The 24,878-nt window shown below is 41.8% G+C and overlaps 1 protein-coding gene across 1 annotated transcript; it reads left to right on the top strand.

The window, feature by feature from the left end:
• Positions 1–21,102: 21,102 nt before the first annotated feature.
• TMSB15B (thymosin beta 15B) lies at positions 21,103–24,513 on the top strand. The gene is made up of 3 exons (XM_061409288.1): positions 21,103–21,213; positions 22,652–22,764; positions 24,101–24,513. Exons 2-3 carry the CDS (start codon positions 22,665–22,667, stop codon positions 24,136–24,138), a joined length of 138 nt encoding a protein of 45 aa, XP_061265272.1. The 5' UTR covers positions 21,103–21,213; positions 22,652–22,664; the 3' UTR covers positions 24,139–24,513.
• The last annotated feature ends 365 nt before the right edge of the window (positions 24,514–24,878 follow it).

Below are 24,878 nucleotides of genomic sequence, written 5' to 3' on the forward strand. Positions count from 1 at the left end.
CCAGGCAAGAGTAGGTTGCTATTTCCTTCTCTAGGGGTTCTTCCTGATTCAGGGATCAAAACTCACATCTCCTCCACTGCAGGCAGTCTCCTGCATTGCAGGTGGATTTTTTTTTTTAAACGTTGAGCCACTAAGGAAGTCCATATGCCATATATAAGGTGTTAAATAAATGTTTTCTGATGAATGAACCACTGTTTGTAACTCTTCAGTTTTCTTCAGCAAGACTTCAGAGATTTCTCTTAGAAAACAGTTGCAGAAAATTATTCTTTAAAAATGTAAGGGATCACAGCTCTTTAACAATTGAGAATTATTGACATGGAGGAGCCTGGTAGATGTCAAGGTCAATTACCAAATAATTAAAAGACCAGACTAGGTAGTGAAGGATCAACTGTGGATTGCAGTTGAGGATTAATATGTAGTAACAAAACACTAACATTTTTGTTTACACTTCTTTAGTCATTCTTTCAACAAATATTTCTTGAACATCTACTAGATGGCAGGTAGTGTGCTGAGTCATGGTATAATAGAAAGAGTATGGGCTTTGTACATTAATATACCTGTCTTTGAATCCCTGATCTTCTGCAAATTATTTAGCCTCTCCAAGTCTCATTTTCTTCATTTGTAAAATGTAATTATAATGCCCAGCTTTTAAGTTTTATGAGGATTAAGTAAAAGAATGCCTTTAAACTTTCTGGCACATAGAAGGCACGTGATAACTTAATTCACCACAGAATTAATCACAATGTGACTTATAATTGTATACATTCAGCCTCCCCTTTATATTGTGAGTTCCTTAAGAGCTCACAGGGAGAATCTCATTCATCTTTGTAGATCTAAAGCCCTAAGAGAGTGTCTGACATGCATTGGGTATTAAATTAGTGTTTGTTAAATTAAAGATATACTCCCTTCCCTCCAGAAATTTATAAGCCAAATGAGAGACCTAAGAGATTCACATAAATAACTGTACGAGAAGGCAGACTATAATGAACAGCATAAGAAATGTCCAAAGTGCTTTGGGGATTCAAAGAAAGAAACTATCACTTCTGATTCTGTAGCTCAGAGAAGGTTTCATGGAAGTGGACCCATAGGGGCCAGACCTTGAGAGATAAGTAGGGTTTTTAATAGACAAATATAACAGGAAAGACATTTCATATCGTGGGGTCATTGTTAGCAGTGTGTTAGGATAGCATATAAGCTAACTTTAAAAAAATTCACCTTCTATTTTAAAGGTTTTAGATTTACACAAAAATTGCAAAGATAGTAGAGAGAGTTCCTATACATCTTATACCCAGTTTTCCCTATTATTAACATCTTACATCAGTATGATACACTTTTCAGAAGTAATGGACCAATACTGATACATTACTATTATTAATAAATAAAGTCCATACTTTATTCAGATTTCTATGGTTTTGCCTAATGTCCATTTTCTGTTACAGGATAGCATCCACAGTGTATTTAGTTGTAAATATACTTAGGCTTCTCTCGGCTGTGACTTTTTTTCCCTCAGATTATCATTGTTACTGATGACCTTGACAGTTCTGAAGAGTTCTTGTTAGGTATTTTGCAGAGTATCTCTCAACTTAGATTTGTCCAGTGTGTTTCTCATGATTAGATTGGGGTTATGTGTTTTGGGAAAGAAGATCACAGAAGTAAAGTGCCATTTTCCTCACAACATATTAAAAATATATAGCATCATGACTTACTTCTGTTGATGTTTACCTTGATCACCTGGCTGAATTAATGTGTCAGATTTATTCATTGTAAAGTTATACTTTTTACCCCCTTTCCATACTGTACAATTTGGAAGGAAGTCATTATGTACATCTCATACTTACATAATAAGGAGATACACTTCACTTCCTTGAGGGAACAGTATCTAAATAAAATATCTGAGTTCCTCCACGTGGGAGATTTATTTCTTCTTCCCAATTATTTATTTTCATCATTTGTTTATAGCAGTATGGACTCCTGGATATCTATTTTATATTTTGAGTTATAATCCAATATTACTGATACTTTGTTTACTTTCTTCCTCAAATTACTCTAGCTCTGGTCACTGGGAGGTCTTTCAGTTGATTCTTGTATCCCTTTGACATGCTCTCAATTTTGTGGGATTTTTTGAGCACTTCCCTTGTGGCTCAGCTGGTAAAGAATCCACCTGCAATGCGGGAGACCTGGGTTTGGTCCCTGGGTTGGGAAGATCCCCTGCAGAAGGGAAAGGTTACCCACTCCAGTATTCTGGCCTGGAGAATTCCATGGACTATACAGTCCATGGAGTTGCAAAGAGTCGAACATGACTGAGTGACTTTCACTTTCACTTTCTGTTCTGGCACTACAAGATACTCTAGGATCATCGTGTATATTTTCTGTTTCAGTTCTACAATCAACCCTTTATTCAATATTCCCTTCATGGAAAACAGTTTTAGAAACCAAGACCTGGGCACTAAATGTGCTCATTGTTATGGAGATGTTAAGTTAAGTTATATATAATTTCCGAAAACAGAATACCTTTCTATTTTCTCTCCCTATTCCTGTTGATTGTTGTCATTTAGTCACTAAGTTGTGTCCAACTCTTTTGTGATCCCATGGACTGTAGCTCTCCAGGCTCCTCTGTCCATGGGATTTTCCAGGCAAGAATACTGAGGAGGTTGCCATTTCCTTTTCCAGGGGATTTTCCTGAGTCAGGGATTGAAACCTCATCTCCTGCATTTCAGGCAGATTCTTCACTGCCGAGTCACTGTGGAAGCCCTCTTTTCCTGTTAGGTGAGAATTTCTTTTTTTAATGTCATATCTTCTTTTTTCCTAATCTGTGATAATTGATGTCACTCTTCCATTACCTAGGTAATAAGCTTCATGGCCTAGGCATAGTGATATCAGGATAGCAGGAGAAAGATTAATAATAATAAACTTTACTTATCCTCATGTATGCATTTATGCCATATGTGTCTCATCCTTGTTTGCCATTTTTCCAGCCATAAGAGATGGATTTTTCTAAATACCAGCAACTATGTCATTAACTTTCCCTCTCAACAGATAAAGGCTTCCCAGGTGGCACTAGTGGTAAGGAATCCACCTGCCAATGAAGGAGACATAAGAGACATGGGTTCAATCCCTAGGTGGGGAAGATCCCCTGGAGGAGGGCATAGCAACCCACTCCAGTATTCTTGCCTGAAGAATCCCATGGACAGAGGAGCCTGGTGGGCTACAGTCCATAGTGTCACAGAGTCAGACACAACTGAAGTGACTTAGCATGCATGCTCAACAGATAAGCACCAAAAAGCTATTTCATTCTTTGCAATTTTATAATCTATCTCATAATACAGATCTTTTAGAAGCCATTTTTAAAAAAATAACATACTAGCGATCCTAAGATGGTGGAGGAATAGGACAGGGAGACCACTTTCTCCCCTACAAATTCATTGAAAGCACATTTGAACACTGAGCAAATTCCACAAAACAACTTCTGAATGCTGGCAAAGGTCATCAGGCACCCAGAAAAGCAGACCATTGTCTTTGAAAGGAGGTAGGACAAAATATAAAAGATAAAAAGAGAGACAAAAGAGGTAGGGATGGAGGTCGGTCCGGGGAAGGGAGTCTTAAAAAGAGAGAAGTTTCCAAACACCAGGAAACACTCTCACTGGTGGGTCTGTGTCAAGCCTTGGAATCTCAGAAGGCAACATAACTGGGAGGAAATATAAATAAATAATTAATTAATTAAAACCCACAGATTACCTCCCTAACGGCAACTCTCAGTGGACAAGCAGCCCAGATGCTTGCATCTGCCACTAGAAAGAGGGGACTGGACAGGGAGGCGCAGGCTGCTTTGCTTAGAGTAAGGATGGGGCCTGAATGCCCCGACGGCAGTCTGAGGGAACTAACTTGAGATAGCAACCCAGACTGTGGGATAGCTATCCTGCGAAAAGCCCTAACCTAAGACACTGCCAGACCTGCTCACAGAACAAAGGACTGTGCAGAGCTAGCTGGCTGTGGACCGGCCCATCCCCTGCCAGAGACAGGCAGGCAAGGGGCAGCCAGAGCTGGAAGTGGGCAATCGTGGCCCCAGAGAGGCCTCCTCTACCAAACTGTAAGCAGGCTTCATTGCTAACCAAAACTTCTTGGGATGCTGGACGGTCAACATCTGCCAGGAGGGTCGCAGCCAGAGATCAGCCCCCAGAAGAGACACACAACACATCTGAGAAGGCATGCCCGTTGTATACCCAGAAAACCAAGCAGCTGGAACAGGGGAGGCAACAGGACACAGCCTCCTACTGGGGGCTACTGCGCTCACCAAGCACCTGGTCACCTGAGCTGCTTGGATGTGGGAAGAGCACAAAATGTAGGCCCAACCAAGTCTGCAAGAACCTGAACCTGAGCAGCTTAGACCTGGGAAGTGCATGCAACCCAGGGCCCACCTCAGACAGTTTCTAGGAGAGCAACCTAGGGCCTGAGCAGTGTAGACTGGGAAAACACACACCGTGAGCAGGAGCAAGCCCAGTATGGCCAAGACACGGCAAGCACTCCCCACACATGCCAGTGATATTTGTTTGCAGTGCTCCTCCCTCCCCAAAGCACGACTGAACAAGTGAGCCTAAAAAATGTGACCACCACAGCCCCCTTGTGTCAGGGTGGAAATTAGACACTGAAGAGAGCAGCAAACAGAAGAAGCTAAAATAAACAGAGGGAACTGCTTTGGAAGTGAAAGGTGTAATAGATTAAAACCTTGTAGTTAGCACCAACTACATAGGAAGGGGTCTATAGATCTTGGGTCTATAAGCCAGATCAAGGAAATATCTGAAAATGAACTGACGCCACACTGTCCACAACAACACCAGAGAAAGTCCTACATTTATTTTTACTATCATCATTTTTTAAATTTTAAATTAAAAAAATTTTTTAAATCCTCTGCTGCTGCTGCGTTGCTTCAGTTGTGTCCGACTCTGTGCGACCCCATAGATGGCAGCCCACTAGGCTCTTCTGTCTCTGGGATTCTCCAAGCAAGAACACTGGAGTGGGTTACCATTTCCTTCTCCAATGCATGAAAGTGAAAAGTGAAAGTGAAGTCGCTCAGTCCTGTCCAACTCTTAGCAACCCCATGGACTGCAGCCTACCAGGCTCCTCTGTCCATGGGATTTTCCAAGCAAGAGTACTGGAGTGGGGTGCCATTTAAATCCTCTATCACTCCTTTAATTTTCATTTTTACAACCTACTATTGCCTTAAGAAAACATCCTATTTTAAAAGCAAACTTCATATATATGTGTGTGTATATATATATATATATATATATATATATATATATATATATATAAAATAATAATTTTTGTGTCTTTGTTTTGTTTTTGTTAATATTGTATTTTTGAGACTCTAACCTCTACTCTAGATTTTTAATCTTTACTTTTTGGTATTTGTTATCAATTTTGTACCTTTAAGAACCCAATCTTCAGTACCCATTTTTACTTGGGAGCGAGATTACTGGCTTGATTGCTCTCTCCCCCTTTTGACTCTCCTTTTTCTCCACCAGGTCGCTTCAATCTCTTCCCTCCCCTTTCTCCTCTCTACCCAACTCTGTGAATGTCTTTGTGTGTTCCAGGCTGTGGAGAACACTTAGGGAACCGATTACTGGCTGGATCTGTCTCTCTCCTTTTGATTCCGCCTTTTATCTTCCTGGCCACCTCTGTCTCCTTCCTCCCTCTTCTTTTCTCTGTGTAACTCTGTGAACCTCTCCGGGTGTCCCTCACTGTGGAGAAACTTTTCATCTTTAACCTAGATGTTTTATCATCAGTGCTGTATAGATGGAGAAGTCTTGAGGCTACTGTAAGAATAAGACTGAAAACCAGAAGCAGGAGGCTTAAGTCCAAATCCTGAGAACACCAGAGAACTCCTGACTCCAGGGAACATTAATCAATAGGAGCTTATCAAAAGCCTCCATACCTACACTGAAACCAAGCACCACCCAAGGGCCAGCAAGTTCCAGAGCAAGGCATACCACACAAATTCTCCAGCAACACAGGAACATAGCCCTGAGCTTCAATATACAGGCTTCCCAAAGTCACACCAAACCCCTTGACATCTGAAAACTCACTACTGGACACTTGATTGCACTCCAGAGAGAAGAAATCCAGCTATACCCACCAGAACACTGACACAAGCTTCCCTAACCAGGAAACCTTGGCAAGCCACTCGTCCAACCCCACCCACAGTGAAGAACCTCCACAATAAAGAGGAACCATAAACTGCCAGAATATGGAAAGGCCACCCCAAAAACAGCAATATAAACAAGATGAAAAGGCAGAGAAATACACAGCAGGTAAAGGAACAGGATAAATGCCCACCAAACCAAACAAAAGAGGAAGAGTTAGGGAATCTACCTGATAAAGAATTCAGAATAATGATAGTGAAAATGATCCAAAGTCTTGAAAACAAATTGGAGTTACAGATAAATAGCCTGGAGACAAGGATTGAGAAGATGCCAGAAATGTTTAACAAGGACCTAGAAGAAATTTTAAAAAGTCAATATATAATGAATAACACAATAAGTGAGATCAAAAACACTCTGGAGAGAACAAATAGTAGAATAACGGAGGCAAAAGATAGGATAAGTGAGGTAGAAGATAGAATGGTAGAAATAAGTGAAGCAGAGAGGGAAAAAAGAAAAAAGAATTAAAAGAAATGAGGACAACCTCAGAGACCTCTGGCACAATGTTAAATGCCCCAACATTCGAATCATAGGAGTCCCAGAAGAAGACAAAAAGAAAGGATGCAGAGAAGTGTCTTATGCACTATTAATTTTGAAGCAATGTTATATAAAGTGTACAAGGGACCATGAAAAACAGAGGGAGCTACAAAAAAATCCTGACACTTGCCAGACACATCAGCAGAAGCATTCACCTGGCCCTAAGAAATCATATATATAAGATACATAAGAAATCATAAATAATTGCTGCCTTAGTCCACTAAGTTCTGCAGTAATTTACAATGCATCCTTTGATAAATGACATGTTATTATTAAAAATTCAATATTTTCCATATTGCACAGGGATTTGGATGCCTTAATTCATCAAAGAAGTCTGTATAAGTAAGATTTTCCCTCAATATTCTACATTTATATGTGTTTGAAGAATTAAAAAGTTGTAACTATATCACCTAGTAAATATTATACCAGCATTTATCTGTGAAAAAAAGAAATGGTTTCAATAAAATGGAAAAGTCAACAGCTATGCCTGCCTATTACTCAAAACTCTTGTCTTCTCTGGGTTCAATTCCTTTCCCTAATACATCTGTGCTGATGTACTAAACCGTAGTACCTGACATGTAATATTGATACATGTAATATATGTATACGGAGACAAGATTAATGCTGGAGGAATTAAGTTCAACTGGGTTCATTATGATACAAAGAAAATAATTACACAAGAAACTCTCTGTCTTACCTCTATGTTGTTGTTCAGTTGCTAAGTCTTGTCTGACTCCTCAAGACTCCATGAACTTCAGCACACCAGACTTTCCTGTCTTTCACTATCCCCCGGAACTTGCTCAAACTCATGTCCATTGAATCAGTGATGCCATCCAACCATCTCATTGTTTGTTGCTCCCTTCTCCTCCTGCATTCAATCTTTCCCAGCATCAGGGTCTTTCCCAATGACTCAGCTCTTCTCATCAGGTGGCCAAAGTACTGGAGTTTCAGCTTCAGCATCCATCCTTCCAATGAGCACCCAGGACTGATCTCCTTCAGGATTGACTGGTTGGATCTCCTTGCTGTTCAAGGGACTGGGAAAGTCTTCTCCAACACCACATTTCGAAAGCATTGATTTTTCAGCACTCAGCTTTCTTTATAGTCCAACTCTCACATCCATACATGACTACCGGAAAAACCATAGCTTTGACTAGACAGATGTTTGTTGGCAAAGTGATGTCTCTGCTTTTTACTACACTGTCTAGCTTTGTTATAGCTTTTCTTCCAAGGAGCATGTATCTTTTAATTTCATGGCTGCAGTCTGCATCCGCAGTGATTTTGGAGCCCAAGAAAATAAAGTCTGTCACTGTTTCCATTGTTTCCCCATCTATTTGCAATGAAGTGATGGGACCAGATGCCATGATCTTAAGTTTTCTGAACGTTGAGTTTTAAGCCAGCTTTTTCACTCTCTTCTTTCACCTTCATCAAGAGGCTCTTTAGTTCCTCCTCACTTTCTGCCATTAGGTTGGTGTCATCTTTATATCTCAAGTTGTTGATATTTCTCCAGGCAATCTTGATTCCAGCTTGTGCTTCATCCAGTCCAGCATTTTGCATGATGTTCTCTGCATAGAAATTGAATAAGCAGGGTGACAACACACAGCCTTGATGTACCCCTTTCCCAATTTGGAACCAGTCCATTATTCCATATCTGCTTCTAACTTTTGCTTCTTGACCTGCATAAGGCTCCTCAGGAGGCAGGTAAGGTGGTCTGGTATTCCCATCTCTTTAAGAATTTCCCACAGTTTGTTGTGATCCACACAGTCAGACTTTATTATAGTCAATGAGGCAGAAGCAGATGTATTTTTGAATTTCCTTGCTTTTTCTGTGATCCCAAGCAAATCAAAATATAGGCAAGGATTGAAATCCCACAGAATGTTCTCTCTCTACAGATGTATGAAACTAGAAATCCGTTTAAAAAGAAAATAGAAAATCAGCTTCTTCAAAATTCATCAATACACTTACAGAAAAATGAAACAAAATTCAAATAAAAATTTTCAAGGGACATGAAAAAAAAAAAAAAAAAACAATTGAAAAGATTTGACCCTTAACATGAACTTTAAATGTCTTGAGGTAAAAGACAATATCTTAAATTTTATATTACTAATAACCCTTCTCTAAATTGATGCAAAAGGCTGAAGACATGACCTGATCTGAGTTCATATTTTATCCATACGCTTAAACAGAAGTAAGGAACAATAAAAGAACAGGCAAACTATCACAGTTCCTTCTCGCTTAATGTTCAGGCTGAATTTCATAGAAAGGCTATTATCTGTTTAGCCCCGGTCACTCAAACACACTTTCAGTTCAATGGCTGTGGCTCACAGGCCGCCAGTTGACCATTGATTATACCAGTGGAGACAGGAGGTTGAGCTGCTCTCGCTGGAAACTCACTAATGGATATAAAATTGCAAGTCATGAAAGTTTGTGTTTTAAAGATCTAAAGATACTCTGCTAGAAAAAAATTGATTAGAAACATATGTATGAATTTTAAAAATAATTTCAGAAACCAGGGAACTAGAAAAGTTAAATCTTTGTGAAAAATTCATTTTGCCATTTCTGTTCAGTTCAGGTCAGTTCAGTTGCTCAGTCCTGTCTGACTTTTGCAACCCCATGGGCTGCAGTACACCAAGCTTCCCTGTCCATCACCAACTCCTGAAGCTTACTCAAACTCATGTCCATTGAGCTGGTGATGCCATCCAACTATCTCACCCTCTGTTGTGCCCTTCTCCTCCCACTCTCAATCTTTCCCAGCATCAGGGTCTTTTCAAATGAGTCAGCTCTTCACATCATGTGGCCAAAGTATTGGAGCTTCAGCATCAGTCCTTCCAATGAATATTCTGGACTGATTTCTTTAGGATTGACTGGTTGGATCTCCTTGCAGTCCAAGGGACTCTCAAGAGTCTTCTGCAACACCATAGTTCAAAAGCATCAATTCTTTGGTGCTCAGCTATCTTTATAGTCCAACTCTCACATCTATACATGACTACTGGAAAAACCATAGCTTTGACCTTTGTTGGCAAAGTAATTAATTTGACCTTTGTTAGCTTTGACCTTTGTTGACTTTTGTTTGACCTTTCTTGGTTGTCGCCCTGCTTTTTAATATGCTGTCTAAGTTGATCACAGCTTTCCTTCCAAGGGGCAAGGGTCTTTTAATTTCATGGCTGCAGTCACCATCTGCAGTGATTTTGGAGCACCAGAAAATAAAGTCTCTCACTGTTTCCATTGTTTCCCCATCTATTTACCATGACGTGATGGGAACGGGTGACATGATCTTAGTTTTCTGAATGTCGAGTTTTAAGCCAACTTTTTCCTCTCTCCTCTTTAACTTTCATCAAGAGGCTGTTTAGTTCTTCTTTGCTTTCTGCCATAAGGGTGGTGTCATCTGCATATCTGAGGTTATTGATATTTCTCCCGGCAATCTTGATTCCAGCTTGTGCTTCATCCAGCCTGGCATTTCACATGATGTACTCTGCATATAAGTTAAATAAGCAGGGTGACAATATACAGCCTTGATGTACTCCTTTTCCCATTTGGAACCAGTCTGTTGTTCCATGTCCAGTTCTAACTGTTACTTCTTGACCTGCATGCAGATTTCTCAGGAGGCAGGTCAGGTGGTCTGGTATTCCCATGTCTTTCAGAATTTTCCACAGTTTGTTGTGATCCACACAAAGGCTTTGGTGTAGTGAATAAAGCAGAAATAGATGTTTTTCTGGAACTCTCTTGCTTTTTTGATGATCCAAGGGATGTTGGCTATTTCTGTACTATATATCAATCCCCATTTATAAAATTACTTGTATGCTTAATCTGGCATATGTGTGATAATATAAGGAGTGGATGGGTATGTTTGTTTCTTCACTTTGTCTATTGCATATCACACATAAAATACTTCTGAAGAATTCCACATTATACTTATGGGAGAATGAGAATAAAATAGGAAATGAAATTACTAGGAAAATAATTTATACATTATAGAACTCTATCATGTCTGAACTCTATCATGGGCTTCTCTTGTGGCTCAGCTGGTAAAGAATCTGCCTGCAATGTGGGAGACTGGGGTTCAATCCTGGGTTGAGAAGATCCCCTGGAGAAGGGAATGGCTACCCACTCCAGTATTCTGGCCTGGAGAATTCCATGGACTATATAGTCCATTGGGTTGCAAAGAATCGGACACGACTCTGTGAGTTTCACTTCACTATCATGTCTGACTGACCTAGTGAAGCACTAAATCAGGCCTCAAGAAAAGGCTGGGATTCTGCAGTTTCTCTAGTTTTCTCTCATTGTTTGGCTGATAGTGGCATCCTTCGCAGGTTTCTACATCCAAATCCAGGGGTAGCGAGATTTTTTTTAATTTTGAAAAATTTTATTGAAGTTTAGCTGAGTTACAATATTACATTATTTCAGGTGTACAATGCAGTGTTGATAGTTTCATATATTATACTGTTTAAAGTTACTACAAAAATAATCGCTATGTTTCCCTTTGCTCCTTAGTATATTCTTATTGTCTAAGAGTTCAAGAAAGTATAATTTAATATGATTGAAGTCTAATGAAAATCATAGAAAATTACAAAGGATTGAAATAATGTAGTGCATTTTCTTTGCAATGTTGTAGGAAGCTAGAAACTAATAGAAAAATAAAGGAATTGGAAAATCACCAACTACATTGAAAGTCAGCTACATACCTACAGAAAAACAAAAGAACAAGTCAATGCACCAAGAAAAAAACACAATGGATATTAAATTTAATAAATATTGTCATAACATTAACACTCAAATAACTTGAGTTACAGGAAGCAGTCATCTGAGTTCTCTGACTGCTGAACATCCTTCTCTTATTTTGATACAAGGAGCTAGAGACCTGTCCCACTACCAGATCTGGATGCCTATACTTAAACCACCATGGTTTAAATGAGTACTTGAACATAAAATCAACAGGAAAACCATCACACCTCCTTCCTAATCAATCTCCAGTGTAAAAATCACAGGAAAGCTGTTATTGGCTCACCCCTGGTCACCCCACCACACTTAGGGCTGATCATTTGGCTCACTGAGCTGCCAGTCCCATTGGCTGTTACTATGGGGACTGTGGCTACAGCTTTTGTCATTTGATGATCTCATCATCCAGGAAAAATTGGACTTAAGCCAAGATTTTTGCATAAATCCCCAAAAGTTACAGCCTGCAAAAAGACAAAAAATAAACGACATAAATCTGAATTAGGTAGTATACTAATTTCAGAAGGTATATTGCTTGATTCTAGAAAATTAGATTTTCAAATTTTTCACTGCAGTGGGGTCCTATTTTATGTATTTAAATACATAATGCTTTAACCTATTTTATGTATGAGGTATGTTGAAAGAGTATGAACAGGTAAGTATAATTTTTATATCTGCTGTGTCAGTGTATTCTAAGTCATGGCTGACTCTTTGTGACCCTATGGACCATAGTCCACCAGGCTCCTCTGTCCATGAGATTCTACATTTTGTGTGTGCTCAGTCACTTCAGTCGTGTCCAACTCTTTGCAATTTCATGGACTATAGCCTGCCAAGCTCCTCAGTCCATGGGATTCTCCAGGCAAGAATACTGGAGTGGGTTGCACGCCCTCCTCCAGGGGATCTTCCCCACCCAGGGATGGAACCCTTGTCTCTTACATCTACCTGCATTGGCAGGCAGGTTCCTTACCATTGGTGCCACCCGGCAAGCCATTTATATCTCCTGCTGCACTGTATCAATTTCTATATCTCACATGAAAATCTCTGAATGATACTCCTATATACAAGTGAGAGAATGACAATACGAAAGGTTAATGAAATTTTCATGGAAAGAATTTTGACCATAAAAATCCCTAAAATGGCTGACAAAGAAACCATGGATAGAAATGACCACTTAGGAAAGTGAGGAGATGCAATATGGTTAAGAAAAGTTCATGATTTTCCCTGGAACAATTGACACAACAAAAACATATTGATGAGGTTTATAATGTGTTCCTCAGGGTAGAAATGTTTTAACCATGGACAGTAGGGCACAGGTCGAGAACCCAGAGTGCACGTAACTGTTCAGTGCTACAGGTCTTTTCCCGCCAAGTGAGTGGCTCTGAAGAGAGCCTTTGATTTCCAATGTTCTGGTGGTCCGGGGTCAGCCTATCTGCTGGTGGCATATTTGATGACTGCCCTGGTGGCCTCCATAGTGAAGAGTACATCATGAGAAACGCTGAGCTGGATGAAGCACAAGCTGGAATCAAGACTGCAGGGAGAAATATCAATAACTTCAGATATGCAGATGACACCACCCTTATGGCAGAAAGTGAAGAGGAACTAAAAAGCCTCTTGATGAAAATGAAAGAGGAGAGTGGAAAAGTTGGCTTAAAGCTCAACATTCAGAAAATGAAGGTCATGGCATCTGGTCCCATCACTTCATGGGAAATAGATGGGGAAACAGTGGAAACAGTGGCAGACTTTATTTTTTGGGCTCCAAAATCACTGCAGATGGTGACTACAGCCATGAAATTAAAAGACACTTACTCCTTGGAAGGAAAGTTATGACCAACCTAGATAGCATATTGAAAAGCAGAGACATTACTTTGCCAACAAAGGTCCGTCTAGTCAAGGCTATGGATTTTCCAGTGGTCATGTATGGATGTGAGAGTTGGACTGTGAAGAAAGCTGAGTGCCGAAGAATTGATGCTTTTGAACTGTAGTGTTGGAGAAGACTCTTGAGAGTTCCTTGGACTGCAAGGAGATCCAACCAGTCCATTCTGAAGGAGATCAGCCCTGGGATTTCTTTGGAAGGAATGATGCTAAAGCTGAAACTCCAGTACTTTGGCCACCTCATGCGAAGAGTTGACTCATTGGAAAAGACTCTGATGCTGGGAGGGATTGGGGGCAGGAGGAGAAGGGGACGACAGAGGATGAGATGGCTGGATGGCATCACTAACTTGATGGACATGAGTCTGAGTGAACTCCAGGAGTTGGTGATGGACAGGGAGGCCTGGCGTGCTGCAATTCATGGGGTCGCAAAGAGTTGGGCACGACTGAGCGACTGAACTGAACTGGTGGCCTCCGACATGGTGTGCTTGCTGATCTCCCCAGGGAGCAGCAAGAGCACAGAGGTCTGTATCTCTCCAGAGGTGATTGTGCAGTGCTTGTTGCTGTGGGCTAGGCATCCAGCCTCTTCGGCAATGCTCTTGAAAATATCCATCACGAAGGAATTTATGATGTTCACGGCCTCCTGTGAGACACTCAAGCCCATGTGGACTTGCTTCAGCACCATGGTGAAACAACTGATGGAGCTTTCAATGTTGTTGGAGCAGCAGCAGTAGTGATGGCTGCAGTGGCTGCAGCCATGGCGGCCATTCAATGTCTTCTACTTTGCCTTCCTTGGTTCTATTTAAGAGGGCTCAACTTCGAAGGGCTTGGCTTTTTCCGTGAGCAGGTCTTCCTCAGACAGCTTAGACGATGGCTCATCCATTACAGACTCACCTTCCCCACAGCTCAGTGGGAAGTACAGGGTGGCTTCTGAGGGCTGGTGCTGGTTTTATAATCCCTGCCTGCCCTGCCATCATGGGCAAGGTCCATATCTGACTGGATAAAATTCAAGGTGGAGAGGCCTGTCACTCAGTTACCCCATGTCACATGTCAGTGAATGCCTCTCCCCTGTTGACCCCCTGTGGATCAATCACAGTGGGAATCTTTAAACTTTCTGTGACCTCTGCCAGAAAATCTTTGAACTATGCCACATGTAAGAAAGGGTTTTCTCGGTGGCACTAGTGTTAAAGAACTTGCTTGCCAGAGCACGATATGTGAGAGACGTGAGTTCGATCCCTGGGTCTGGAAGATCCCCTGGAAGAGGACACAGCAACCCACTCCAGTATTCTTGCCTGGAGAATCCCAAGGAAAGAGGAGCCTGGCATGCCACAGTCCACTGGGTCACAAAGAGTCGGACACAGTTGAAGTGAGTTAGCATGCACGCCATGTAAGAAAAAGATCATCCATTCACTCTAGCTGATTTATGGTTACTGTTGCTTGTGAACTTAGAAAAGATGTCAGGAAAGTCACCTAAATTGGAAAAAAAATCAGATTGAGCTTCCTGAGAGGGTCTGATTGACCTCCTCAGTTCAAGTGCTCACAGCTGTCAGAGTGGCTCTGGCCAGTTGGCATCCATTTTACTCTACCACAGAATTTTATTTTTCCATTTCTGAGACACTGTAACTTGAGAAGGGCTTCCAAGGTAGTGCCAGTGGTAAATAACCCACCTGTCAATGCAGGAGACACAGAGAGGCAGGTTTGATCCCTGGGTTGGGCAGCTCCCCGGGACGAGGGCATGTAAACCCACTCCAGTATTCTTGCCTGGAGAATCCCATAGACAGAGGAGCCTGGAGGGCTATAGTCCATAGGGTTGCAAAGAGTTGGACTCGACTGAAGGGATTTAGCATGCACAAGCATGCAGCTTGGGCAGGAACTCTCTGATGTGTTCAGCAGTGTGCTCCTCAGAATCATAGGACATATGCATGTGTGTCCATGTTCAGTCGCTTCAGTTGTGTCAGACTCTTTGTGATCCCATGGGCTGTAGCCCACCAGGCTCTTCAATCCATGGGATTCTCCAGAACTGACCTGCTATTACCTACAGTACTCATCAAAGTCCATGAGTATAAGTAAATATATAAAACCACATTCTCCTAAGATGGAACAGAAATAGAAATGGAATACTTACAAATTATTAAAAAATACTTATATACTTACATAATTAAAATTTAAATATTTAAAATTAAAATTTTAATATTTTGCCTGCATGCTCAGTTGCTTCAGTGGTGTCCAACTTTTTGGGATCTCATGGACTGTAGCCCCCCTGGCTGCTCCATCCATGGAAATTTTCCAGGCAAGAATATTGGAGTGGGTTGTCATTTCCTTCTCCAGGGAATCTTCCTGACCCAGGGATCAAATTCAGGGATCAAATCCATGTCCCTTGTATCTCCTGCATTGGCAGGGAGATTCTTTACCACTAGTGCCACAGTACAAGCCAAAGATGTCTATATCCAGCTGCTTACTTGACATTTCCACTGAGATTTCTTGTAGACATCCCTAAGTTATATGTCAAAGACTGAACTTCCCCTTACCAACTTGAACCTAATCTTCCCACTTCTAGTGGTAGCATCATTTTTTGATACTTTCAACAGAAAGAGTCTTGAGATATAGGAATCTTGACTCTCTCACCACTGGATTGTCACTTCCGAAAAGAATGTCTTGCATATAGTAGGTACTCAGTAAATATTTCTAGACTAAATAAATGGTCTCTGCCCTGAAGAAATGTTTGATTAAAAATTATTCAACAATTTACACAAAGTAGTACACTAAAAAAGCTGAAGGAATTCCCTAGAAGTCCAGTGGTTAGAACTCTGTGATCTCAATGCCAAGGGCCCAGGTTCCATCTCACATTGGAGAAATAAAATCCCACAGGTCAAGGGGCACAGCCAAAAAAAAAAAAAGTTGAAAGACTTCTGTCCTTTCTTTTCCATTATTAGATCCACAGCTCTTGTTCGGACCCTCTTTATTTTACACCTGAACAACTGCTGCAACACTTTTTTTTCTTATACAAATGAAATTATTTATAAAACAGAAACAGATTCATAGACTTAGAAAACAAACTTATGGTTACCAGAGGGAAGTGATAAATTGGGAGTTCGGGATTAACATATATACACTACTATGTTAAAAATAAATAGCCAACAAGGACTTAATGTATAGCACAGGGAACTCTGCTTAATACTTTGTAATAACCTAACTGGGAAAAGAATTTGAAAAAGAATAGACATATGTATAACTGAATACCTTTGTTATATAAATATTGTAAATCAATTATAGTCCAATATAAAACAGAAATTTTAAAAGAATCAGTCAATCTTTTAAAAGGCTATTCTTCCAGTATCCTTTGTTGTCTGGAGTCACATTATGATATTCAGTTGTCATTGCTGGGTCTCAAAATAACATAAGCAAATAAAAGCCACATAGGGTCAACCAGTTTATACTGGCTGCAGAACTCTGCCAGGGGTCAAGGGGACAGAATCACATCCTTGGGCCAACAGGATGGGTTAACTTAAGGTCATTCCAAGGGCAAGGGGAAGGTGAAGAACAGTCAGGGTGATGGAGGCTCGCTGACACTCAGCATCACCTGAGGCTGCTGACATCCCCAGTCCTCCATGGATGGTGCCTTTTCCATATGCCAGGCACTCAACTAAGCACTTTGCATCTGTCATCTCTTGCCATCCTCTTGATAAACCAATGAGACAGGTACTTTTTTTATGGGTAAGGAAGCAGAGACATAATCATAGGAGATGAAGCCAAGATCTGGACCCAGGCAATGTCCCTTCAGCATTAGTGCTTCTAACCACGTTGTTGACTTCCTAGAAATACACAGGAAAAAGAAGCAACTGCCCAAGCCTAAGAGTGACTTGTGGAGAAGGCAATGGCACACCACTCCACTACTCTTGCCTGGAAAGTCCCATGGACAGAGGAGCCTGGTAGGCTGCAGTCCATGGGGACGCTAAGAGTTGGATGCGACTGAGCAGCTTCACTTTCACTTTTCACTTTCATGCATTGGAGAAGGAAATGGCAACCCACTCCAGTATTCTTGCCTGGAGAATCCCAGGGATGGGGGAGCCTGGTGGGCTGCTGTCTATGGGGTCTCACAGAGTCAGACATGACTGAAGCGACTTAGCAGCAGCAGTAGCAGCAGCAGGAGTGACTTGACTCTCCTCTCAATAACCTGATAATAGGCTCCAACAAATCCCAAATAGAGGAGTTCAGAGGGAATCATATTGTTGGGAAAATGTGTAATTTCCTCAGTTCTGTCTCACCGCAGCAAAGATTTGAAATGGTGGGTCAGTATTACTGCTCGGTTACAGCTCAGAGTTTCATTTGGCAAGCAAAGGAAAGTACAACCTTAAGTCGTGAGGGGGGGACAACCCCAAAGGAGAGGCCTCAATCTGTCTTGGCTTCCTCTTTTTATATGTTTTGTGTCCTCCCCTGGAGCCTGCCCTATTCAAATTGGGCTAGCCAAGAAGAGGGCACTTTTGTTTCACCTGAAGTTCTCACTCCAGTCCACAGATTTTATTTGTTCCATTTTCACAGGCTTCCCCCACCCCCCCTTTTTTTTCTTTTAGCCACTGCCATTTTGAACTCATTTTTTCCTATTCTAACTACCTATCATTCGACCCTCAAGAAATGGGAGGCCCAATTGTTTGGGAATAGGGACATTGAGGTCTGTGGCTACTTTCTGCTGAACTGGGATGGCGAGGGGTATTGGGCCTCCCCCTCTCGTTAGTCTCAAGACTCAGAGTCCTTATAGCAGAGTCCACCAAAGGGTGAGTGATATTTTATGTGGTTGGGTGTAGTTTTATACATCCTTGTTGAACTAGCACTGCATTTTGTAGCTTGTTGACCTTAACAAGAGGTCTTCTGGAATCTGAGACTGAGCTGCGTGAGTTTTCTGCCAAGTTTGTTTTTTGCTGTCCTGGATTCCAGCACTCTGGGCTTCTCGTAACTTGGACTGCGCTGGGTTTTCATTGCGTTCAGCTTCCACAGCATGAGCTTTGGCTGAGTTGGGCTTCTACTGTGCTTGGCCTCTGCCTTGCAGGGGCTGAGCCAAGGTTGCTTCAGCCAGGTTACATTGGATTCATGGCACCAGATATGTCGGGAGAGTGTGTAATTTCCTTGGTTCTGTCTCACCACAGCAAAGATTTCAAACACAAGACCAATGTTACAGCTTGGTTACAGCTCAGAGTTTTATTTGGCAAGTAAAGGAAAGTACACCCTCGAGGCGTGAGGGTGGGTCGACCCCAAAGGAGAAGCCACTGCAATTTTTTTTAAACAGATCTCTTTACCATCTTCCAATAAAATTCAAACGGTTTAACATGACATGCAAGGTTCTCCATGATCTGACACCAGTTGACTCTTTACACCATATTGAAATTCATAATATAAAGATTTATAAACATTTTGAAACCCCAATGCCCATCTGATTGCAAAAAGCCAACTCCTTGGAAAAGACCTTAATGGTGGGAAAGATTGAGGGTAGGAGGAGAAGGGGGTGACAGAGGATGAAATGGTTGGATGGCATCACCAACTCAATAAAAATGAGTTTGAGCAAACTCCAGGAGATAATGAAGGACTGGGAAGACTAGAGTGCTGCCATTCATGGGTTTGCAGAGTCAGATGGGCCTGAGCGACTGAACAACAATAATGAATCCCAGTGATCCAACCATACAAAACTGCTGGGTATTCCCTGAGTGTGCCCTACACTTCCCTTTATTTTTATTTTTTTCTCTTAATGAAATTTCATTTCTCCCATTTCTTCCCTCACCAAATGATTGTTGTTGTGTTTTTGTGGTTGTTTACTTATTGGAAGGACTGGTGCTGAAGCTCCAATATTTGGCCATCTGATACGAACAGCTGACTCAATGGAAAAGACTCTGATACTGGGAAAGATTGAAGGCAGAATGAGAAGAGGGTGACAGAGGATGAGATGGTTGGATGGCATCACCAATTCAATGGACATCAAACTTGCTCAAACTCTCGGAGATGGTGAGGGCCAGGGAGGCCTGGTATGCTGCAGTCCATGGGGTCACAAAGAGGTGGACACGACTTGACAACTGAACAACAGACAGATGATACTGATGAAACTATTTGCAGGGCAGCAGGAGAGACACAGACATAGAGAACAGACTTGTGGGCACAGTAGGGGAAGAAGAGGGTGGGATGAATTGAGAGAGTAGCATGGAAACCTATACAGTATTATATGTAAAATAGCCACTGGGAATTTGCTGTATGACGCAGGGAGTTTAAACCAGTGCTCTGTGACAACATAGAGGGTGGGATGGGGTGGGAGGTGGGAGGGAAGTTCAGGAGGGAGGGGACATATGTATACCTATGGCTGATTCATGTTGATGTATGCCAGAAACCAACACAATATTGTAAAGCAATTTTCCTCCAGTTAAAAATAAATTAAAAAAAGGATAATACATTAAATACTCATAACCTACCCAACATCATTGCTTTTAGACAAACCTGCCCTAAAGGTGCTCAGAACACTTATATTTATTAGCCTGGAGGTGTGAAAATCGCTCAGTTGTGTCTGCCTATTTGCGACCCCATGGACTATGCAGTCCATGGAATTCTCCAGGCCAGAATACTAGAGTGAGTAGCTGTTCCCTTCTTCAGGGGATCTTCCAAACCCAGGGATCGAACTCAAGTCTCCAATATTGCAGACGGATTCTTTACAAGCTGAGCCACCAAAGAAGCCCAAGAATACAGAAGTGGATAGCCTATCCCTTCTCCAGTGGTCCTTCCCAACCCCAGAATTGGACCCAGGTCTCCTGCATTGCAGGTGGATTCCTCACCAGCTGAGCTACCAGGGAAGCTCATTTATTAGCCTACATCTGGGCAAAATCATATAACACAAAACCTCTTATAATAAAATGTTCAATATCTTATGTAATTTACTGAGAACTGTACAGAAAGTGAAAAACAGAATGGTTGAACGGGTATAGAATGATTGGAAGTGTATCAGTGTCAGGTGTTTGCTTTGTGATCACTCAGTTGACTGGGAGCGGAAGCTCTCTGCTGCTGTCCAGCATCATGAGAGAGTATCCTACCACATATTGCTGGCCAGGGCAAATATCAAAATTCAAAAGCTTGTAGTTGTGTATTTTTCCTCCAGCAGAGTTTATCTGTGTGAGTACAGGCTCACTGAGGTGTGTCTGAACTTTGCTAGAATCATGATTTTGCCAGGGAAACAGTACAAAGTGAGAGAGGGGCAGGAGAGTGGAGGGTATATGTCAGTGAGTGATTATAAGGATTGAGCATGAAATTTGATCTAGGGAAGGAGTGGACAGAAAACAGTAATGGAGAGAGAGATGGTGAAATCTGGTAAGACCGATGAACTAGAGATTCTGGTGAGGTTAAAGGATAGTGGGGTCTGCGTACCAAAGGGAATGAACTGGAAAAAGTGGAGGTGTATCAGAATGATCATTCTTGAGTTCACCAGGAATCAAGACAGGATAATTACTGTTGGGAGTGACATAGTGCAGTAGCTAAAATCTTTGAGAAATAAAGGAGAGGAGAACTGAAGTTGGCTTCATGATGACAATGCAGGCTAGTTGGTGACATAAGCTGTGTGATGTATGAGAGGAATACTTTAAAGGCAGCAATGAGAAACATTAACGTTTCTCATAATAACTAAAGTTTTTAACACCCAGTTACTGGGGTGAGGCCTTGAGTAGAAGAGAGATAATGGACTCAGGCCAGCAAGGCTAAAGCGGTGGGAGGGGCGAGGAGGTGGGTCTAGGATTCCTTGGCCAATCGAAGAGAACTGGGGCGGAGCCTGACACGCACCATATAACTGAGGGGTTCCGCGCAGGAAGGCTAATCTCGTCCAGAGTGCTAAGCGGTGTCGGTGCGGCCCTCTACCTTTCTCTGGTCGTCAGGCCTTCTGGTGAGGATGTGCGGCCCCTCCGTAGCCTGAGGATTATGGGGACAGGAGGGCGTGGCGGCCGCGGGGCTGGCGAATCGGGCCTGCAGGAATTGGAGGGGCGGACATTAGAACGGGCGATTGTAGCGGCGCCTCCTGGGGAGTCCACGCCTTTGTCTTCACAGCGCCGCCTTCTGAGCGGGATTCGGATCCTTCCAGGGATCGTCCCTGGCAGGTCCGAGGCAGGAGCCCCAGGAGCGGCTGTCCACTGCGGCTGTAGGTCCGAGGCTGAGGGGACGAGGAGTTTGAGACTCGGAATGGGCTCTCTGGGACTGGCCCTTTGCTCCCTCCCTTCCTGTGACTGCTAGGTTGGACTGGGCTCCCAACAATGATGATAGTTATTTAAAAATGTAAGCAAATTGCTGCTAACAACGTGGCTTGTGCACCCAGCCCTGTTATTTTTTATTTAAAGTCCCCGTTTCCCCACCTCTGGAGATTGGCAGCCGATCGCTTGTCCAGGAGGGTCCTAGGGTGAACCCGACGGAGGGGAGGCATATTCGGGAAGTCTGGCTGCTTGGGGGCCTCTCCATTCTCGCCTAGCACTAGAAGTGTCTTATTCCACCGGGGTGAGACCATACACGCACAGGAGAGCTCTGCTTTCTGGGTTCAGAGGTCTCCTATTGTCTTCTCTGGACAAACCCAGAATGATCACTGGGTACCTCACCTCCTAGCTTCGTCTCCTTCTCTCTCCTCTTGAGGAGAAAACATGGTGAAAAAAAAATCAGCTCTGTTTGGTTTACCCCATTCTGCGGCATTCCCTGGTTTGATCATTATTAGCCGTTCCATCTTACAGCACTTACAAACCAGTCCCACAAGGGGCTATTGTGAGACATGTAATTAGTTTTGACTGGATTTAATCCCTCCTCTTATTGTAGCCCCTTAGTCTCTTGTCTTTGGGCAGATGAAATAGAAAGAAACTAGTCCAATTGATGCTACTTTTGTGTGCTGGTCCCTAACCCCCCAAGAAAAATGCCCCCCTTTCAAAGCAATTGAATACAAAGTGAAGGTACTCAAATAGTGCTATCTCCTGTTACAAATTCATTAGTTGGTTAAACCCAGTCCTTATTTTTTCTTCTGTCCCTATCTGTACATGTCTTTCTATCACCTCCATTTTACCTTTGCTGTGATTTTAAGAGTCAGACATATTGGCTCCTGGCTTCTAAAACATCTTGGTTACTAGTGCGCTTGATCCAATGGCATTTACTGTCTTCAGAAATGGGATAATGATGCAGAATAAAATTCTAATAAAAACATGACTCTTCTAAGATCTGTTGCTGTTTGCCTTTTGAAAATCAGCAGGTAAAATACATATTGACATTAAATGTGAGAATTTTGGCTCTTACTCCTTAGTATGACAATCGTTCTATCAGGTAAGTTTTTTTAGTTTTTTTTTTTTTTCCAGTCTTTTCGTCAAGATGAGTGATAAGCCAGACTTGTCTGAAGTGGAGAAGTTTGACAGGTCCAAACTGAAGAAAACTAATACTAAAGAAAAAAACACTCTTCCCTCAAAGGAAAGTAAGTCATGGGGACTTTCTATTTGAGACAAACAATGGTAAAAATTAATAGGTTTGATAAATGCATGATTCTAGTAAATTTTGCCACAAAGTAAACAATAGGGTACCAATTATTTAATGTAATATTGCTTTAGTTGTTCAGTCGTGATTGACTCTTTGTAACCCCATGCACTGTAGCTCAATAGGCTTCCCTATCTGTGGACTTCTCCAGGCAAGAATACTGGAGTGGGTATCTTCCCAACCCAGGGACCAAACCCATGCTTACTGCACTGCAGATGGATTCTTTACCTTCTAAGCCACCAGGGAAGCCCAATGTAAAATTAGAAAATAGCAAATTGTTGCCTTTTTATGTTGCTTATATAAGTAGTCCTTGCATAATTGGCCTTAGTAGTATTGAGGGAATACAAAAACTGATTTTTATTGGAACATTATTAAAAACCACATTAAGACCAATCTTAGAATATTGGATATAACATTAGAAATATAAGGATTTTGTCCAATTTTGGCTATTTGTCATTTTTCTGTGTCTAGTGTTTTAGGACTTTTATCTCATCCCTAATGAGCCATGCAAACTATGGCTTTGGCCTTCTCTACCTGATGACAAGATGAGGTGAGATGATCAGTTTAGATATTGGGAATACTCACGTTTCCCAGGGATCACGGGATCAATTTGGCCCTCCCCACTTGCAGGCTGCTGGAGAAACTCCAAGCCAAGGGAAACATTTTGTCATGTATCGTTATGTAAAAGTTCCAAAGGTAGTCAAGATTGTCTGAGAAGGCGTACCTTCCTAATCATATAGTGATAGATAAATCTGAAGAAAATGCTTCACTTGCCACTCAGTCTCAGAGTAATCTATGGAAAAAATGGCAACAACATATATCTACCTCTCAAATGGGGAAAAAGAAACCTAAAGTTGAGTCTAACAAATGTTTGGTTCATTACTTTGCACACACACACACACCTGACTGGGGATTTGTGGTTAGGCCTTGCATTCTAAATTTAAAGAAGGTATGGCAGCCTCCTTGGTGGCTCAGATAGTAAAGAATCTGTCTGCAATGAGGGAGACTCAGGTTCGGTCCCTTACTTGGGAAGATCCCCTGGAGAAGGAAATGGCAATCCACTCCAGTATTCTTGCCTGGGGAATCCCATGGACAGAAGAGCCTGGAGAGCTACAGGTCATGGAATTGCAGAGTTGAACACCACTGAGCAACTAACACTTTCTTTCTTATGGCAGCCTCTGACGATTTGGCAAAGAGCTCTTTTGGAAGAAATTGAACTTAATCTTAGGAAAATACCCTCATAATAATTTTTTTTTTTGTGTTTGTTTTTTACCCAGCTATCCAGCAGGAGAAAGAGTGTGCTCAAACATCATAAAATGGAGACCTCCTTGCAAGAGCAAATTTCAGCATTGCTTGAGTGTCTTGCTTTTGGCAAAACTTTGTAGAGATTTTAGGTGTCTTCTGTTGTCTTCTCACCCATAACCCCTGGCTAAGAGGTCAGGGATAGCCAATGTCCCTCATCTTAAAACTTCTATTGGTGCATAAATTGCAGCAGGGAGATGCTGTCAATAATCTCACAATTGATGATCTGTGTGTGTAGTTTTTGCTTCCCCATAGGATAAACTGCTTTTAACTTTCTACAGTGATTCTATTGCTTTATTATCCTTAAGTTGCATGGTTTTGCATCTTCTCACAATTTATTTTCATTTCTAATGAAGCAGTAAAATAAAAAATATAATCAATATGTTTATCATGGGCTCCTGTGGTTCATTTCTGGTGGTCTTCTAAGGAATGAAAGTATACAAGGGTACTTTTAAGCCAAATAAAATGAGTGCAGGAAAGCTATTTTAGCAGATTTGGCACATGGGAAAGGCCTTCCTCTCTCCAGATCAAGTGGGTCCTGACTTGGGGATTGTGTGGCTGATACACACTGACTTCATTTTGTCAGTTCCATCTTTGTCCACACAGTCCAAACCTCCCCCGCTTTTCACATGATTGAGCTTTAGCCTAATTTACAAGAAGTGAGTCCAAGCCAGATGAGTACCCTATCAACTTTTGCCTTTGCTTTCATCTGATATGAAACCTGCAAGAGTGGTTTTTGCTGACATAGATAGT

This window comes from Bos javanicus, chromosome X (assembly GCF_032452875.1).
Source record: "Bos javanicus breed banteng chromosome X, ARS-OSU_banteng_1.0, whole genome shotgun sequence".
In the NCBI taxonomy this organism is placed as follows: domain Eukaryota; kingdom Metazoa; phylum Chordata; class Mammalia; order Artiodactyla; family Bovidae; genus Bos; species Bos javanicus.